The following is an 18352-nucleotide window of genomic DNA, read 5'->3' as shown; positions in this document are numbered from 1 at the left end:
GGCCCGTTCCCGACCCGGCGGGATGCTGATCCCGGGGCCGATCCCGGGGCCGATCCCAGGGCTGATCCCAGGGCTGATCCCGGGGCCGCTCCGGGCATCCTGCGGGCAGCCGCTGTCCGGCGGAGGCCGGAGGAAGTTCCCTTTCCCTTTAAATGCAAATCCCGGGCTGTGCGGACCGTGTCCATCGGGATCGGGGCTTCCACCGGGATCGGGGTGTCCATCGGGATCGGGGTGTCCATCGGGATCGGGGTGTCCGCCGGGCTCGGGTGTCCATCGGCTCCCGGAGGCCGGAGCGGGCCTGGCTCAGGTCAGTCCCGGCCGTGGCGCTCCGGACGGCGGCCGGAGGTTGCGGACAGAGGGGACAAAGGGGACAAAGGCGCTCCGCAGCCTCCGGAGCTGCCCCGTCCCGGCGCCGCGCGGGGCTCGGGGGGGCTCGGCGGGACAAAGCGGGGACGGTCCCCATGCGGTCCCCCCGCTCTCGCCGGGGTGGTTCGGGGCCGAAATCCTCTTTTCCATCGAGAGCCGGGGCCCGGCCGGAGCTGCGGCTGCCGTTCAGGCCCCGGCCGAGCTCCCGCGGGGATGCTCCGGGCGCGGGGCACCGAGCTCCGGCTCCGCTCCTCCCGCCGCCACCGAGCCCCGGTGTCACTCCTTAACCCGGGGGTCCCGGTGCCCCTGGCTGTGTCCTCTTGTCCCGGGTGTCCCCGAGCCCCTCCGCTGTCCCCCCCTGTCCCGGGGCTCCCCCAGTCCCTCCGCCGTGCCCCGGGCAGCCGCGTTCTCTCTCCGCGCAGGGAAGGAGCCTCCACGCGCCGTGTCCGCCGCACGCCGGCTCCCGGTGCCGGCTCCCGGTGCCGGTGCCGGTGCCGGTGCCGGTGCCGCCGGGCCATGGAGGAGCGCAGGAAGAAGCGGAGCCCGCAGAGCTGCCTGGCGCAGCCGCCGCCCCCCGGGGCCCCGCGGGCGCTGCCCCCGAGCAAGAGCGCGTCCTTCGCGCTGCCGCTGCCCGCGCTGCCCTCGCCCCGGCAGCGGCCGCGGCCCCGCCGGTCAGTGCGGCCCGGGGGCACCGGGGCGGCCCCGAGCGGGCGCTGCCGGTGCCAACGGCGCCTTCCCCCGCAGGGCCAGCAAGGAGCGGGCGCGGGCGGGCGCGGGGGGCTCCCGGGGGGCGCCGCTGCAGCACAGCTTCCTCACCGATGTGTCCGACGTGTGCGAGATGGAGCGGGGGCTGCTCAGCCTGCTCGGCGACTTCCACTCGGGAAAGCTGCAGGCCTTCGGTGAGGGGGGGCAGCCGGGGGGGGATCCATGGGATCCATGGGAGGGGGTGGGGTGGGATGGGATAGGATAGGATGGGATCCATGGGATGGGATCCATGGGATCCATGGGAGGGGGTGGGATGGGATGGGATAGGATGGGATGGGATCCTTTGGGTGGGATCTATGGGATCCATGGGATGAGATGGGATGGGATCCATGGGATGGGGTGGGATGGGGTGGGATAGGATGGGATGGGATCCATGGGATGGGATCCTTCAGGTGGGATGGGATCCATGGGATCCATGGGAGGGGGTGGGGTGGGATGGGATCCATGGGATGGGATCCATGGGATCCATGAGAGGGGGTGGGATGGGATCCATGGGATGGGATCCTTTGGGTGGGATCTATGGGATCCATGGGATGAGATGGGATGGGATCCATGGGATGGGGTGGGATGGGATCCATTGGATCCATGGAAGGGGATCCATGAGGTGGGATGGGATTTAATCCATAGGATGGGATCCGTGAGATGGGTTGGGATCCATGGGATGGGATGGAATGGGATCTATGGGATGGGATGGGTTGGGATCTATGGGATGGGATCCATGGGAGGGGATCCATGAGGTGGGATGGGATTTGATCCATAGGATGGGATCTGTGGGATGGGTTGGGATCCATGGGATGGGATGGAATGGGATTTATGGGATGGGATGGGATCCATGGGATGGGATAGGATCCATGGGATGGGTGTGGGGAAGGAGCACACTGGGGAATTTTGGGGCTGGGGAATTTTGGATCCACAGGGAAGGGGTGGAATGGGGAAAATGATGGATCCATATGGAAGGAATGGGCTGGGGGATGGATGGATGATGGATGGATGATGGATGGATGATAGATGATGGATGGATGATGGATCCACAGAGCAGGGACAGACTGTGGAGTTTGGGATTGATCCATAGGGAGGGTGCTCTGGGCTGTGCTGGCTGCTGCCCTGGTGCCGGGCTGTTCCGGAAGGTTCTGGCTGCTGCCCTGGTGCCGGGCTGTTCCGGAAGGTTCTGGCTGCTGCCCTGGTGCCGGGCTGTTCCGGAAGGTTCTGGCTGTCCCCAGGGAAGGAGTGCTCCTTCGAGCAGCTGGAGCACGTGCGGGAGATGCAGGAGAAGCTGGCGCGGCTGCACTTCGGCCTGGACGTGTGCGTGGAGGAGCTCCCCGAGGAGCAGAAGAAGGCGGCGGCCGACAGGAACCTGGACCAGCTGCTGGCACACGTGAGTGTCCCCCCCGTGACGCTCCGTGACACGCGGTGTCACCCCTGTCCCCGCCAGGCCTGGCAAACGCCGGGGTCCCCTCCGCTCCCTCAGCCTCTGCCTTTGCTCCACAGCTGGAAGAGCTCAGCAGCTCCATGTATCCTTGGCTGGGGACAGTGGTGACAGTGGCGGGGGTGACAGTGGCAGGGGTGACAGTGGCAGTGGTGGCAGTGGTGGCAGTGGTGGCAGTGGCAGTGGTGGCAGTGATGGTGTTGGTGGGTGGCAGGGGTGGCAGTGATGGTGTTGGTGGGTGGCAGTGGTGCCAGTGGTGGAGGTGGCCGTGGTGACGGTGATGACAATGATGGCGCTGCCCGTGACGGCAGTGACGATGGTGGCAGGGACAGCGGTGACAATGACAGTGGTGACAGTGACGGTGCTGGCGCTTCCCCTTGACCCGCTCTCAGACAGAAGCTGCACCTGGCCGAGAGCTCGGACCCCGAGGACGCGGCGCCCTGACCCTGTCCCTGTCCCCGTCCCCTCCCCTGTCCCCGCCACCCCCGGCACCCTCAGGCGGGCCCGGCCGGGCCTCCCCCGCCACGGCGGCGCCGGTCGCGGCCCGATGACGTCAGCAGGCGGCGCCGGGGCCATGGCGGCCGCGCCGGGCCCGCGGGCCGGGGCTGAGGCCGAGCAGCGGCGACGGCTGCTGCGCTCCGTGACCCGGCTGCAGGTGCGGGACCCGCCCGGGGGAACGCGGGGCCGGCGGGGGAGCGGGACCGGGGGCCGGGAAGGGGAAAGGGGGGATGGGGCCTTTGGGGGGCACTTCGGGATGAGACCCTTGGGGTGGCACAGCTGGAGCGGGCCGTGAGGGCACCCCGGGCGGGCGGGCATCTCCTGAGGGCACCTCCGTGAGGGCTCTTCCATGAGGGCTCTTCCATGAGGGCACCTCCGTGAGGGCACCCCCGGTCGGGCCCCCCGGGCTCGGGGATGCTGCAGCCGGCGCTGCCGCCCGTGCTGGGCCGCGTTCGGTGCCGGTGCCGGTGCCCGGCTGGGTTCCAGCGGTGCCCCCGGGCCGTGCCAGGCCTGTGCCCGGGGGTTCCTGCTGCGGAGGCGGCTGCGCGGCGTGCGGGAGGAGTTCGAGGCCGCCGTGCTGGAGATCGAGGGCGACCTGAGGCAGCTGCGCTGGAGCGGCCGCGTTCTGCTGCGGCCGCGCTTCGGCCCCGAGCTCCGGGAGCCCCGGGAGAGCGGCACCGGCAGCGGGAACATCCCGGGAAGCGGGGCCCGAGCCCAGGTGAGTGCCCGTCCCTGCTCCCGCCCCTTGTGGTGGCTCAAACCAGGGCAGGGCAGGGCGGTGCTACAGCTGGCACACAGAGCCACGGCCCGGAGCCTTCTGTTTCCTTTGAGATATTTTATTTTGTTTATTTTAATATTTTCTTTGACATTTCTTTGATTTTTATCTATTTTCTTTTGTTTAATACTTTCTTTGATATTTCTTTATATTTTCTCTCATATATTGTCTTTGTTTTAATACTTTCTTTGATGTTTCTTTATATTTTCTTTGATATTTCTTTATATTTTCTTTGATATTTCTTTATATTTTCTCTCATATATTTTCTTTTGTTCCTTTTAATATTTTCTTTGATATTTCTTTGACATTTCTTTATATTTCTCTATCTTTTCTTCCTATTCATCTTCATCTTTTCTTCCTATTCCTCTCATGTTTTTTTTACACTTTCTTGATTTTTTAAAATGTTTTTCTCATATTTTCCCCCCCCCTCCTTGTTTTGGGATTTTTTTTTCCTCTTTTCCTTTTTTTTTCCTCTTTCCCAGCCCTCTCCGGGGAATCCCTTGGATCCAGGCGAGGCTGCAGAGAACAAAACCATTCCCAGAAAAACCCGGGAGAAGCCGAATCCTCGTGGGGCAGAGCGGGCTGGGAGCTGTGGGACCATCCCCCCCTCAGCCCCCCGGCCCCGGGGGACAACCCCAGACCCCAAAAACCCCAAAAAAAACCCAGATTTGGGGCCAGGTGCTGCTGAAAGCCCCGAGGAGGAGGAGGAGCTGGGAGCCAGCCCAGGTGAGGAACACCAAACTCAGGAACGTTTTGGGATTGCTGGAGCAGCCCCAGGGCTGAGCTTTGGGGTGCAGGGACACCAAACTCGGGAGTGTTTTGGGATTGCTGGAGCAGCCCCAAGGCTGAGCTTTGGGGTTTTCCTGATTTTGGGTAGAAATCCCAGAAAATCCCAGAAGATTTGGGGGGGTGGAGCTGCTCAGAGCCCCGAGGAGGAGCAGGGAGCCAGCCCAGGTGATGGACACCAAAGGAAATATTCCCAAAGGAATGTTTTGGGATTGCTGGAGCAGCTCCACAGGGCTGAACTTTGGGATGTTCCCATTTTTGGCAGGGACACCAAACTCAGGAGTGTTTTGAGATTGCTGGAGCAGCCCCAGGGCTGAGCTTTGGGGTGCAGGGACACCAAACTCGGGAGCGTTTTGGGATTGCTGGAGCAGCTCCACAGGGCTGAACTTTGGGGTTTTCATCATTTTGGGGCAGAAATCCCAGAGAATTTGGGGGTGGAGCTGCTCAGAACCCTGAGGAGGAGCTGGGAGCCAGCCCAGGTGAGGGCCACAAAAACTCAGGAACATTTTGGGATTGCTGGAGCAGCTCCACAGGGCTGAGCTTTGGGGTGCAGGGACACCAAACTCAGGAGTGTTTTGGGATTGCTGGAGCAGCTCCACAGGCTTTGGGGTTTTTCCCATTTTTTGCAGGGACACCAAACTCAGGAACATTTTGGGATTGCTGGAGCAGCTCTCACACAGCTGAGCTTTGGGATGTTCCCGTTTTTGGCAGGGACACCAAACTCAGGAGTGTTTTGAGATTGCTGGAGCAGCCCCCAGGGCTGAGCTTTCAGGTGCAGGGACACCAAACTCGGGAGTGTTTTGGGATTGCTGGAGCAGCCCCAAGGCTGAGCTTTGGGGTTTTCCTGATTTTGGGTAGAAATCCCAGAAAATCCCAGAGGATTTGGGGGGGTGGAGCTGCTCAGAGCCCCGAGGAGGAGCAGGGTGCCAGCCCAGGTGATGGACACCAAAGGAAATATTCCCAAAGGAATGTTTTGGGATTGCTGGAGCAGCCCCAGGGCTGAGCTTTGGGATGTTCCCATTTTTGGCAGGGACACCAAACTCAGGAGTGTTTTGGGATTGCTGGAGCAGCTCCACAGGGCTGAACTTTGGGGTTTTCATCATTTTGGGGCAGAAATCCCAGAGGATTTGGGGGTGGAGCTGCTCAGAACCCTGAGGAGGAGCTGGGAGCCAGCCCAGGTGAGGGCCACAAAAACTCAGGAACATTTTGGGATTGCTGGAGCAGCTCCAGGGCTGAGCTTTGGGCTGCAGGGACACCAAACTCAGGAACATTTTGGGATTGCTGGAGCAGCCCCAGGGCTGAGCTTTGGGCTGCAGGGACACCAAACTCAGGAACATTTTGGGATTGCTGGAGCAGCTCCAGGGCTGAGCTTTCAGGTGCAGGGACACCAAACTCGGGAATGTTTTGGGATTGCTGGAGCAGCCCCAGGGCTGAGCTTTGGGTGTTCCCGTTCCCAGGAATCCCAGAGGAGCTGGCGGCGCTGCCCCGGGCGGAGCTGGAGTCCCTCAGGAAAGATCTCCTGCTGGAGCTGCTGTGGGTCCAGCAGGCCGTGGCCAGCAGGAAACACGTGAGGGGGGTTCTCAGGGGGGTTGAGGGGAAAAAGGAAATATTAAAAAAAAAAAATCAAAGGAAATAGAAAGGAAATATCGAAATATAAAGAAATGGAAAAGAAAATATAAAGGAAATAGAAGGAAACATCAAAATATAAAGGAATATAAAATGAAATAGAAATAGCAAAATATTTTAAAAATATAAAGGAATATTGAAGGAAATCTGGAGGAAGAGATAAAGGAAAATGTAAAAGATATCAAAGAAAATAAAAAGGAAATATCAAAGAATATATAAAGGAATATTTAAAATATAAAGGAAATATCAAAGTAAATATAAAGGCAGTATTAAAGAAAATATAAAGGAATATCAAAGAAATATCAAAATATAAAGGAAATAGAGGGATCAAAGAAAATATAAAGAAATATAAAAGAAAATAGAAAGGAATGTCAAAGACAACAGAATAGAAAATAGAAAAGAAAATATAAAGAAGATAGAAAATAGAAAATATAAGAAGTATCAAAGACAATATAAAAGAAAATAGAAAAGATAAAGAGATCTAAAATAAAATCTGAAGAAATGCATAGAGATGTGCAGGCATGCTGAGCAGGCTGTGTTGCAGTTCCTGCAGCTGAAGCAGACCCTGGGTGTCCCTGCCCCCCCCGGCAGCATCGCCCCATTCCTGCCCCGCTGTGCAGAGGCCCTGGAGCTGCAGCAGCCCTGAGGGGACAGGGCCAGCCCTGGTGGCACTGCAGGAAAATGAAGGAAATCCTTCCGTGGATGTGAGCAGGACTGAACCCCGTCAGCCGTGGGCAGTGTCCTGCAGGGATCCATCCCATCCCATCCCAGGAGATCCCTGCTGTGCCCGAGCTGCAGCCAGGTGGGACATCAGGACTGTCACTCGCTGCGGGTGGAGCTGGAGCTGCAGGAAGGAGCTGTTCCCACAGAACTCTGGGGATTCCACGTGGAGTCTGTGTTTGGGGTGGCTCTGCAGTGTCCAGGGTGTCCCAGGGGATTTTTGGGAGCGCTGGAGTGCTGAGTGGGGAGGGAGAACCGTCCCTGATCCTTGGCATGAGGCTCATTCCTGCCTTTCTGCCTCTGGGGATTCTCTCCTGGGCCAGAGGCAGGAAAGGACCTGGTGCTTGGTCAATTCCGTCAGCTCAGGGACACCCCAGGTTCCTCAAGGACATCCTGGGTCCCTCAGCTCAGGGACATCCCAGGTCCCACAGGGACACCCCAAGTCCCTCAGACAGGGACATCCCCATGGTGCTGTGCTTCCCCACCCTGACCCCTCTGCAGATGTGGATCCTTCTGCTCTGGAATTCTTTTTATTTTTTGAGAATAAAAAAATCTTTTCCTGACGCTGAACCTGTTCCTGATTTCTCCTGGTGTGTCCATGGCTGAGGGGGAGATGTCCAGGACAGGACAGGACCTTTGGGACTTCCCAAACCGTGACAGGGAGGTGACAGCACCTGGGCAGGGGGGGACACGAGCTGCTGGTCCAGAATTCCTGGAGGGAACCTGCTGGCTGCTCCTGTGCTGGATCAGATCCTGGGGGATCAATCCTGGGGATCAGATCCTGGGGATAAATCCTGGGGATAAATCTTGGGGGATCAAATCCTGGAGGATCAGATCTTGGTGGATAAATCCTGGAGGATCAAATCTTGGTGGATAAATCCTGGGGGATCAGATCCTGGGGGATAAATCCTGCAGGATCAAAGAGCCCTGTGGTTCCTGCTGCTCTCTGGGTGTTGGATGTGGCCACAACTTCCTGCTGCTGCCTTTGCACCCATGGGAACTGGGCTGGGCTCGGCAGGGAGGGTTTGGGGTGGGCAGGAGGCAGCTCAGGAGAGTTTGGGATTGTCAGAAGGGTTGAGGGTTTTTAGAAGGGTTTGGGATTAGAAGGGTTTAGGGTTGTCAGAAGGGTTTGGGATTGCCAGAAGGGTTTAGGGTGGCTGGAAGGGTTTGGTTTGGGCTTGGCAGAAGGGTTTGGGCTCCGTGGGGGGCTGGCTGCAGGGTTTAGGGGTGCTCAGAAGGGTTTGGGCTCATCAAAGCTCCATCAGTGCCAGGAGGTCACGCTGGATCATTTATTAACCCTTTCTTACCCCCGCAGTGCTGGCCAATCACCGTGGTCTTCAAAGAGCCACCAAAATCCCCTGGAGGCACAGACGTGGCTGTCCCTGGCCCTCAGGGAGTGCCATCCGTGGCTTTGGCCATCCCAAAACACCTTCCCAGGTGGGGCTGAGCCAGGAACCCCCCGGGAACGGGGAGCAGCCCCGGATCAGCCCCTGCTGCTGCCTCAGGCCCCAGCCAGGCACAGGGACACGCCCAGCATGGTGAGCAGCATTCCTGCCACAGCTCCTGGGGGAGGAACAAATCCACGATCAGTAAATCCGGATCAACCGGGAATGTGCCCCAAATGATGGCCTGCAGCTGCTCTTCCAGGTCCTGCAGTTTGAAATTTCCCCATTTCCTGCTTTTTCCTGACCACCTGAGCAGGGCACGCTGACTTTTGGGGGCTTTTGGGCCACTCCTTTTCCATGGTGGGCATTTTATTCATGGTTAAACATCCCCTTGAGGGAAATAGAAATCCTTTTAGCTAAAACCAACCAATTCTGGCTTTAAATTCACCAGCCCTGCCCAAAAATCTGTTTCAATTCCCTTTCCCATTTCAATTCCCTGCAGCCAAAGCTCCTCTGACCAAGTTCAAGCCTTGTGGGGTGTTTGGTGTCTTCAGATTATAAATTAAATATACATAAATATTAAATCAAATCAAATCCCCCACATTATAAATCAAATCCCCCACTTTAAAAATCAAACCCCCCACATTATAAATCAAATCCCCCACTTTAAAAATCAATTCCCCCCAATAAAAATCAAATCAAATCAATAATTTCAATCCGATAAAAGCTGATTTCTTGAGGAAGTGCTTGAAGTGGGACTCACTTTTGCCCCCAATGTCCTCTCCCAGGATTTTCCCAGTCACCAAGGTCACAACCAAAGCCAGGGAGTTGCAGAGTGGCACAGCCAGGGACAGGTCTGAAACGCAAGTTCCGAGGGGAGAAATTCCCTTTATTTGGGATTATTCCAAGGGAGCTGCTTGGTGTTGGGCAGAGCCACAAAATCCCATCAAACCACCCCAAAAAAAAGCAGCAGGAACTGACCTGTGGAGGCCAGGGTGAGGTAGAAGAGCAGGGATCCAGCCTGGTTGAGGAGGAAGGGCAGCAGGTACTGCAGGAGAACACGCGAGGCTGAGGGTGCCACCCTGGCACCTGCTCTGAGCTGGTTCCAGGTTCAATGCTGGGCTGATCCTGGAGTCTTTCCCAGCTCAGTGAGCCCAGCATTCCCTGAATCCCAGAGGGCAGCACCCAAGGGCTCTGCTTTCTCTGCTTCTTGTCCCTGCAGGTGGTGCTGGGAGGAGGGCAGGAGGCCATGGATGTGACCACCACCTCCACCAGGATTGGCAAATTCCAGCCCAGGTTGGTGCTTTTCCCTCTGGCAGGGCTGAATCCTCCCCTGAGCACCCCCGACAGCCCAGCATTGCTCTTCCCTTTCCTCGGGGAGCTGGCAGTGCTGCAGAAACCCCTGAGCTCTTTCTTTGTTTGTTTTTGAGCATTCTGTGGTTTTGTCAGTGCCACCCCAGGGCCGGGGGGTTCGCCAGGACGGAGGAGAGGGGGGAATGCTGCAGGAATAACCCGCTGAGGATGGGACTGTGGATGCTGGAGTCTCAGCAAGGACCCCCGGGAAGGGTGTGTGAAACACAAAGCTCATTTGAACTCTCGGGGTCCTGGCTCTTGTTGCTGCCACCTTCAGATTCAGACAGGACAGTCCACAAACGAGTGAACTAACATGGGATTTGTACACCATCACCTGAGTTAGTTATGCAAATAAAAGAGTTTAACATAGTTAAATGAGTTAAATATTTAGTTATATAGTTAAGTATTAATATATGATATGATATGATATAATAATATGATATAATAATATGATATAATATAATATAATATAATATAATATAATATAATATAATATATAATCTAATCTAATATGTAATATTATATTACATTATATTGTATAGTATAATATAATATCATGTAACATCATGTAATATCATGTAATATAATATAATATAATATCATGTAATATGTAATATAATATATAATATGATGCAATATAATATAATGTAATATAATATTGCATTATATAACGTATTGTAATATAATGTAATATAATATATATAATATAGTATGATATAATATAATGTAATATAATATAATATAATATAATTACAATGTAATAATAAATTAGCCTTCTCAGAACACAGAGTCAGATTCATCACCTCCTCCCCGAGCCCGCCACGGCCGCTGTTTGTCGTTTCAGTGTCCCTCTGTCCCTGCACAGCTGTCACCTGTGGGTCTCTCACCTGCCGGTTGCGGCACAGGAAGCGCAGCTCTCGCAGCAGCTGCCGCAGGCGGCCCCGGCCCCGCAGCTCCTCCACGCCCGCCGCGGCCGCCCTGAGGAACGGGCCCGTGCCACCCCAGAGCGCGGCCACCAGCGCCAGCGCCAGCGCCTGCCCTGCGGGGACAGCGGGGTCACAGCCGGGGCCAGCGCCTGCCCTGCGGGGACAGCGCGGTCACAGCCGGGGAGACAGCATGGCACCGGGACAGGGAGGTCACAGCCATGGGGACAGCATGGCACCGGGACAACATGGCACTGGGACAGTGGGGTCACAGCAGGGAGACAGCATGGCCCTTGGAACATCAGGATCAGAGCCATGGAGCCAGCATGGCCTCAGCTCCTGGCACATCGGGGTCAGAGCCATGGAGCCAGCGCGGCCCCTGGAAGATTGGGGTCGGAGCCATGGAGCCAGCCCAGCCCCTGGCACATCGGGGTCAGAGCCATGGAGCCAGCCCGGCCGCAGCCGCCTCGATGCCTCCAGTTTCAGCTTTCATGTTCTCCAGACTCCCAAGGCCATCACTGCAGCTTCTTCAGGCCCCGAAACAGCAGGGAAATGAGGAGAGCAGGCTGCATGGGACTGCATCACCCGCAGCTGCCATTGCACAACTGACCCAACACGGAAATGGACCAAAACTTACAAAAATGTCAAAACTCGTGACTTGGGCCCATCTTGGGTGTAGCCACAGCTGGGCTCTTGTGCTGCCCAGGGTGCATCCTTTGAAGGGTTTTCAATAAATCCCTACTTTATTCCTTTAACCCTGCCCACCCTCCGGGCATCCCCCTCAGCAGCGGGCAGTGCCCAGGCCCGGCTGGCTGCCGCTCGGGGCGGTGCCAGCTGTCCCTGCCCGCGGGACTCACCGCCCCACTCCACGCTCCCCCCGAGCCCTCGCACCCCTCAGGCTCCCCCAGCCCCGTTTCCCCCCTCCCCAAACAAACCCTGCCCGCGGCCATCGCTCCCCCTCACCCGCGGTCGCCATGGCAACGCCGCCGCACTTCCTGCTTCCTCCCGGAAGCAGCTCTGTTGCCATGGAGACCGCGACGCATTTCCGCCGCGCCGCCGCCATCCCGGAAGTGCCGCCCCGCTCAGGCCTCGGCGTGGCCGCCATGGTGAGAGCGGGGCCGCCGCGGGCTCGGGGTCGCGGTTTTTGATCGCCACCGCTGGTTTCGCGGCTCCACGGCCCCGGTTCGGGGCTCCTGGGCACGGGGCTAGGGGGGGCGGCTTTGCCGGGAGCCTCGGAGCGGGGGCCGCGCTGGCCCCCCGTGCTCGCCCCCATTTCCCTCCCCTCGCTCATTTATTATTCCATCGTTAATTGCAGAAGCCCATCCTGCTGCAGGGCCACGAGCGCTCCATCACTCAGATCAAATACAACCGCGAGGGAGACCTGCTCTTCACCGTGGCCAAGGACCCCGTGAGTGCTCCCCACCCCCGCTAATTAAGCGAGGATTAATTAATCTTTCATTTTGATGTTTAGTTTATTCCTCCTCGCAGATTGTCAACGTTTGGTACTCGGTGAATGGCGAGAGGCTGGGAACCTACAATGGGCACACGGGAGCTGTGTGGTGTGTGGATGCCGACTGTATCCTTTGATCCCAAACCGGTTTTGTTTCGTGGTTTAGCGGCTGAATCATTCCCGGTGCTTCCTCCCGGCTGCTCCTCATCCTCCTCTCCAACAGCAGCATTGAAACTCCTCTGCTGCCTCCTCCCTGTCCCTCTTTTGGGTGCTTTCCCGTTTGGGATAACATCCCGGTGGATCTCTGGGTTTGTTGTTGTTTCCACAGGCAGTAGAGATAAAAGTGTGGGAAATTTTACTGAAATTCAAAAACCCGAGCCTTTTCTTTTCAATTTCATGGGGAAATGCTGGGATTTTGCCATGGGAACACTTGGGCTCCGTGGGTGCCTTCCCCGGGGCAGATTTGTCCCCCAAAAATCCCTTTCTGGTGCAGCAGCGTTCTCTGAGCGCCCAGGCCGGGGAGCCTGGGGCTGATGTTTCCCTTAATGGTGGCCCAGGGGACACCAGGCATGTCCTGACCGGCTCTGCAGACAACAGCTGTCGCCTGTGGGACTGTGAGACAGGTGAGGCCAGCCCGGATTCCCCTGGGGGACACTGCTGGGACACTGCTGGGAGACTGTTGGGACACTGCTGGGCCTGGGGGACACAGCTGGGACACTCCTGGGCCTGGGGGACACAGCTGGGATACTCCTGGGCCTGGGGGGAGATTCCTGGGACACTGCTGGGCCTGGGGACACTGCTGAGACACTGCTGGACATGGGGGACATTGCTGGGACAATCCTGAGCCTGGGGGGACATCCCTGGGACACTGCTGGGCCTGGGGGGACACTCCTGGGCCTGGGGGACATCCCTGGGACAATCCTGAGCCTGGGGGGACACTGCTGGGCCTGGGGACACAGCTGGGACACAGCTGGGATGCTCCTGGGCCTGGGGGACATCCCTGGGACACTCCTGGGCCTGGGGACACAGGCCGGAATTGGCACAGAGCATGAACCTGGCACTGAATCCACTCCTGAATTCCCACCCAGACCATCCCAGGCTCCATCCCAGGGTTCCATTCTGTTCCAACACCTTCTCCCCATGAGGCTGGATGTTTTTAATAAGGAAATCACCTCCCAGCTCCCTGAAAATCCCTCTTCCCATCCCCTGTTAAAATCTGAGGCTGCCCCGAGCGAGGCCGGAATTGGCAGAGCAGAGACCTGGCACTGAATCCACTCCTGAATTCCCACCCAGAGCATCCCAGCTTCCCTTCCATGCTGTCCCGGGCTGTTCTGAAGGAGGGATGGGGTTCCCAGCTCCCTCCCCTCCTTCCCCCCTCGCTGAGCTCTGCTCCCCCAGGGAAGCAGCTGGCCCTGGTGAAGACCAGCTCGGCCGTGAGGACGTGCGGCTTCGACTTCGGAGGGAACATCATCATGTTCTCCACGGACAAGCAGATGGGCTACCAGTGCTTCGTCAGCTTCTTCGACCTCAGGGACCCCAGCCAGATCGGTGAGGGGCCAGGCAATCTCCCTCCGGGGTCCCACAGGGGGTTTTGGGGTTCAATCTCATCCCGCTCCCGTGGGCAGGGATTCCTTCCCCGAGCCCAGACTGGCCTGGAATATTTTCAGGGATGGAGCAGAGGAGATGATTCTGTAACAAAAAATTGGGGGTGATCACATCAGCAAGGACACGATTCCTGCCCCCCTTCCCTGTGGGATTCCAAACTGCTGCCCCTGAGCTCCACAAATAAAAATCAACAAGGAATCCACCTTGAAATGTTGGAAAAGTCCAAATCCAAGCTGAGCAGGGGACATCAAAGGATAAATCTCATATTACAGGGGATTGTAAAGCTCCCAAAGTAGCCCCTCTTTCCTCAGGAGCATCAGGAACAGGGAAGAGCCAGTTTGTGGCATGCTGCAGCAGGGAGTTCACCCTGAATTCCTGCACTTGAAAATTGAATTTCCCTAAAAAAATCTCTTTGCTGGAGGGCTGGGAGTGATCACATCAGCAAGGACACGATTCCTTCATCCCCTTCCCTGTGGGATTCCAAACTGCTGCCCCTGAGCTCCACAAATAAAAATCAACAAGGAATCCACCTTGAAATGTTGGAAAAGCCCCAATCCAAGCTGAGCAGGGGACATCAAGGGGTGAGTGGTGGCTGTGGGTGGCTGATTGCTCCTTCCCACAGAGAACAACGAGCCCTACATGAAGATCCCCTGCAGTGACTCCAAGATCACCAGCGCCGTGTGGGGCCCGCTCGGGGAGTTCATCATCGCTGGCCACGAGAACGGGGAGCTCAACCAGTTCAGTGCCAAGGTCAGGGCCTGGGGCAGCATTCCCAGGGGAGTCAGGGCTGGAATTTGGGATTGGGGGGCTCCAAACAGCAGCTTCAGCAAGGTCAGGGCCTGGGGCAGCATTCCCAGGGGAGTCAGGGCTGGAATGTGGGATTTGGGGATCCAAACAGCAGCTTCAGCAAGGATCACTGAAATACGGGGCTGCCCTGAGCGAGGCTGGAATTGGCCCAGCTCAGAGGTGTGGAACTGAATCCATTCCTTAATTCCCTTCCAGCCCAAAGCATTCCAGGATTTTATTCCCTGATCTCCAAGGTGTTTTTAATGAGGAAATCACTTCCCAGCTCCCTGAAAATTCCTTTTCCCTTCTCCTTTTTAAAATCTGAGGCTGCCCCAAGCAAGGCTGGAAGTGACACCTCAGCACAGGGGGTAGCACTGAATCCATTCCTAAATTCCCACCCAGAGCATTCCAGGTTCTATTCCATGATCTCCAAGGTGTTTTTAATGAGGAGATCACTTCCCAGCTCCCTGAAAATCCCTCTTCCCCATTTCTGTTAAAATCTAAGGCTGCCCTGAGCGAGGCTGGAATTGACCTGGAACTGAACCCACTCCTAAATTCCCACCCAAATCATTCCAGGGTTCCATCCCGTGTTACTTTTAATGAGGGAATCACTTCCCAGCTCCCTGAAATCTCGTTTTCCCCTCCAGTCAGGGGAGCAGCTGTCCAACATCAAGGAGCACACCAAGCAGATCAACGACATCCAGACCTCGCGGGACATGACCATGTTCATCACCGCCTCCAAGGACAACACGGCCAAGGTGAGCTTTGCCTGGGCATTTCCTGGCAGGGGCTCTGCTCACAGGGGGTTTTGCTCCTTCAGTGAGAAAGGGGAGGTGCTAAATGAACAGCCAAGCATTGAAAATGAAATATTTTGGTGTTTCTGTAGAACATTTGTATTACCGTGGGTCTGCTGGGCAGTTAGGACTTGGTGAAGGGAAGGAGAGATCTTGGCTCCATTTCAGAAGGCTGGTTTATTATATTATGAGATATATTACATTAAAAACACCACACTGTAACTGTACTACAAAGAACAGAGAGAAAGATTCATCAGAAGGTGAGACAAGAACAGAAAAGAATGAATAACAAAGTTCTGTGACTCCAGAGAGTCCGAGAGCTGCTGCCCCCTTGATTGGTCAGTAATTAGAAACATTTCCCATTAACCAATCAAAAAAACACCTCCTGCATTTGACAGCAGTAAATAATAAATTGTTTCCACTTGGAGCCCTCTCAGCTTCTCAAGAGAAGGAATGTTACCACATTTCACCTCATGGGGAAAAGCAAGGTGTTGTGGTGGTTTTTAGGGCAGTCAGGATTTGGTGAAGGGAAGGAGAGATCTTGGCTCCATTTCAGAAGGCTGGTTTATTATATGATGAGATATATTACATTAAAAACACCACACTGTAACTGTACTACAAAGAACAGAGAGAAAGATTCATCAGAAGGCGAGACAGGAACAGAAAGGAATGAATAACAAAGTTCTGTGACTCCAGAGAGTCCGAGAGCTGCTGCCTCCTGGATTGGCCACCAAGCAGAAACATCCCACACTGACTAATTCAGAAAGCACCTCCTGCATCCCACAGCAGCAGATCACAAATCGTTCACACTTGGAGCTGAAACCCTTCAGCTCCTCAGGAGAAGAAAATCCTAGCAAAGGGATTTTGATAAAACATCACAACCACACATTTGCAATTTCAGTTCTGGCAGGTGGAAGATTTCCCTTGCTGGGGGAATATTGTTGGGATTTGAGGGAGCATCCGTGCAGGTGAGGCCCAGCAGCTGGAGCTAATGAATTAATTAATGGATTCCTCCATTTTCCCTCGTAGCTCTTTGACTGCACATCCCTGGAGCACCTGAAGACGTTCCGGACGGAGCGGCCGGTGAATTCTGCTGCCCTTTCCCCCATTTTTGACCACGTAAGGATGAGCTCCCTCAGGGTGTCACTGCTCTGCCATCCCTGCACTGAGTGCTCCCAGCCCAGCCCAAAACCAGGACTCTGGAATGAGCCTGGGGGATTTTGCTGGGTCAGGCACTGGGAGCAGAGTTTGGTGTGCTCTGAGCAGATGTGTCAGGGAGGTGTGGGTTCCTCAGGGGGTTGGAGGCCTGCTGGTGGATTTGTGGGATTTGTAGGAAGTGCTGGAGGCAATCACCACCTCTGGAAGTGTCCAGGGAGCCTCTGGACCTGGCACTCACTGCTCTGAGCTGGTTCCAGGTTCAATGCTGGGCTGATCCTGGAGTCTTTCCCAGCTCAGTGAGCCCAGCATTCCCTGAATCCCAGAGGGCAGCACCCAAGGGCTCTGCTTTCTCTGCTTCCTGTCCCTGCAGGTGGTGCTGGGAGGAGGGCAGGAGGCCATGGATGTGACCACCACCTCCACCAGGATTGGCAAATTCGAGGCCAGGTTGGTGCTTTTCCCTCTGGCAGGGCTGAATCCTCCCCTGACAGCCCAGCATTGCTCTTCCCTTTCCTCGGGGAGCTGGCAGTGCTGCAGAAACCCTTGAGCTCTTTTTTTTGGTTTGTTTTTGAGCATTCTGTGTTTTTGTCCCTCCTGGGTTTGTGACAATCTCAATCTTCCTCCTGCCAGGTTCTTCCACTTGGCCTTTGAGGAGGAGTTTGGCAGAGTCAAGGGACACTTCGGGCCCATCAACAGCGTGGCCTTCCACCCTGATGGCAAGAGGTGAGAGCCTCCCTGGGGACCTTGCAGTGTCCCCAATCCCACTTTTTAACTGGGATACGACCAGCCCCAGGGGATTTCTGTGCTGGGAATGGAACCAGCCCCTGAATTCTCCCGTTCTGAGCCAGCCCAGGGGGTCGCTCACACCCTGCCTCACACTCGGGTTGTCACTGATCTTCTTTTCCACTTTGTCATTCCTGTACCGGTTTCGGGAGTGGGTGGTGAGGCCAGACTTCCCATTCCTGACTTTCCCTTTCCTCCCTGCAGCTACAGCAGTGGGGGTGAGGATGGCTACGTCCGCATCCATTACTTCGACCCCCAGTACTTCGAGTTCGAGTTTGAAGCCTGAAGGAGAATTTCCCTCTCCTCTCCTCTTCTTTTCCCTTCTCCAACCCCTTGCCCAGTCCGGGGGCTCCACCACAGGACTGTTGGCAAGGCCTGAAGTTGTTCTTGGCAGCGATTTTGGGGGCTGGGGGAAGTTGGGGAAGTGACAACTCCAGCAGCTCCGGTGGCTTTTACTGGGAGAAGAGTGAAGGGAACTGGGTTGGCTGCCTGCCCTGCTGGGCATATTTATAAACCAGGGGAGGGGAAAAAAATGAGGAAATAAATAGAAATCTTTTCTAAACACAAGGAAAAGCACCTCTGTGGGGTTTTTTTTTAGTTTGGTTTTCCCCATCTGGATCAAAATTAACCCAAGGACTTTGCTTTCTGTGTTGTCAGTGCTTTGTTCCACACCCATGGAGCAGTGCTGCTCCTCCTGGGACCTCTGCCCATCCATGAACTCCCTCCCAGGCAGGCTGCACAGCCTCAGGCCCTGCCCTGAAGTGTGAAAAGGCTGGAAGTGCAGCAGCCAGGAATTGTTTTCCAGCTGCCACGCACGCGCCCGGCCCCGCGCTCTGTTTATCTGCTGGGCTGAGCCCGGGCCAGCTTCCCTCACGGAGCAGCTATTTCCTGCCCCAGGAGCTCGTGCTGCAGATCCTCGCCCTCCCGCCCTCCTGGCTCCTTTTTTTTCCTCTTTCCTTCCTCAAAACTGGGCCCAAGGGCAGAATTCCCAGGCTGGCTCCGGGCTCGGAGCTGCTGGCACGACAGAGGCTGCAGCCTTTGGGCTTCTGGGGGTTTTTTTGGTGTGATCTGCTGGGGCTTTTTTGGTGTGATCTGCTGGGATTTCCTTGTGTGATCTTCTGAGGATTTTTGGTGTGATCTGCTGGGGTTTTTTTGG

At 56.1% G+C, this 18352-nt stretch overlaps 4 protein-coding genes across 7 annotated transcripts; 3 read left to right on the top strand and 1 right to left on the bottom strand.

The window, feature by feature from the left end:
* Window positions 1-825: 825 nt before the first annotated feature.
* Window positions 826-3149, top strand: CCDC28B (coiled-coil domain containing 28B). The gene is made up of 5 exons (XM_038161045.1): window positions 826-1037; window positions 1111-1265; window positions 2352-2506; window positions 2620-2642; window positions 2950-3149. The coding sequence occupies exons 1-5, from the start codon at window positions 883-885 to the stop codon at window positions 2999-3001; spliced, it is 540 nt and encodes a 179-aa protein (XP_038016973.1). The 5' UTR covers window positions 826-882; the 3' UTR covers window positions 3002-3149.
* IQCC (IQ motif containing C) lies at window positions 3105-7525 on the top strand. Its single transcript, XM_038161176.1, has 6 exons — window positions 3105-3240; window positions 3424-3773; window positions 4313-4537; window positions 5071-5095; window positions 6074-6183; window positions 6787-7525. The coding sequence occupies exons 1-6, from the start codon at window positions 3105-3107 to the stop codon at window positions 6886-6888; spliced, it is 948 nt and encodes a 315-aa protein (XP_038017104.1). The 3' UTR covers window positions 6889-7525.
* On the bottom strand, window positions 7522-11640 carry TMEM234 (transmembrane protein 234). 4 transcript variants are annotated; one of them, XR_005259679.1, is made up of 6 exons: window positions 11587-11640; window positions 10504-10739; window positions 9329-9395; window positions 9111-9203; window positions 8270-8525; window positions 7522-7636 (listed from the first exon to the last, which is right to left on the bottom strand). XR_005259679.1 is itself a non-coding variant. In XM_038161039.1 (5 exons), the coding sequence occupies exons 1-5, from the start codon at window positions 11597-11599 to the stop codon at window positions 8464-8466; spliced, it is 387 nt and encodes a 128-aa protein (XP_038016967.1). In that variant the 5' UTR covers window positions 11600-11640; the 3' UTR covers window positions 8238-8463. The 4 variants fall into 4 exon arrangements, 2 of the variants coding, with proteins under 2 accessions (XP_038016967.1, XP_038016966.1); XR_005259678.1 differs by having other exon boundaries at window positions 7589-7715; XM_038161039.1 differs by lacking the exon at window positions 7522-7636 and having other exon boundaries at window positions 8238-8525; window positions 10588-10739.
* On the top strand, window positions 11598-17769 carry EIF3I (eukaryotic translation initiation factor 3 subunit I). Its single transcript, XM_038161036.1, has 11 exons — window positions 11598-11729; window positions 11939-12031; window positions 12112-12199; window positions 12631-12696; window positions 13472-13621; window positions 14301-14428; window positions 15112-15222; window positions 16288-16377; window positions 16787-16860; window positions 17044-17136; window positions 17401-17769. Exons 1-11 carry the CDS (start codon window positions 11598-11600, stop codon window positions 17480-17482), a joined length of 1107 nt encoding a protein of 368 aa, XP_038016964.1. The 3' UTR covers window positions 17483-17769.
* Window positions 17770-18352: the final 583 nt, after the last annotated feature.

Source organism: Motacilla alba, chromosome 23 (assembly GCF_015832195.1).
Source record: "Motacilla alba alba isolate MOTALB_02 chromosome 23, Motacilla_alba_V1.0_pri, whole genome shotgun sequence".
Lineage (NCBI taxonomy): Eukaryota > Metazoa > Chordata > Aves > Passeriformes > Motacillidae > Motacilla > Motacilla alba.
The sequence above is the reverse complement of the archived record's forward strand: the minus strand, read 5'-3'. Positions and strand labels throughout refer to the sequence as shown.

Coding starts and splice junctions, on each gene's coding strand:
- TMEM234 (XM_038161038.1), bottom strand. Junction 10,035..10,503: donor GTGGCGGGCTCGGGGAGGAG/GTGATGAATCTG, acceptor TAACTAACTCAG/GTGATGGTGTACAAATCCCA.
- CCDC28B (XM_038161045.1), top strand. CDS start 883: ATGGAGGAGCGCAGGAAGAAGCGGAGCCCGCAGAGCTGCCTGGCGCAG. Junction 1,038..1,110: donor CAGCGGCCGCGGCCCCGCCG/GTCAGTGCGGCC, acceptor CTTCCCCCGCAG/GGCCAGCAAGGAGCGGGCGC. Junction 1,266..2,351: donor GGGAAAGCTGCAGGCCTTCG/GTGAGGGGGGGC, acceptor GGCTGTCCCCAG/GGAAGGAGTGCTCCTTCGAG.
- IQCC (XM_038161176.1), top strand. CDS start 3,105: ATGACGTCAGCAGGCGGCGCCGGGGCCATGGCGGCCGCGCCGGGCCCG. Junction 3,774..4,312: donor GAAGCGGGGCCCGAGCCCAG/GTGAGTGCCCGT, acceptor CCTCTTTCCCAG/CCCTCTCCGGGGAATCCCTT. Junction 6,184..6,786: donor CCGTGGCCAGCAGGAAACAC/GTGAGGGGGGTT, acceptor GCTGTGTTGCAG/TTCCTGCAGCTGAAGCAGAC.
- EIF3I (XM_038161036.1), top strand. CDS start 11,598: ATGGCAACGCCGCCGCACTTCCTGCTTCCTCCCGGAAGCAGCTCTGTT. Junction 11,730..11,938: donor GCCTCGGCGTGGCCGCCATG/GTGAGAGCGGGG, acceptor CGTTAATTGCAG/AAGCCCATCCTGCTGCAGGG. Junction 12,200..12,630: donor GTGGTGTGTGGATGCCGACT/GTATCCTTTGAT, acceptor ATGGTGGCCCAG/GGGACACCAGGCATGTCCTG.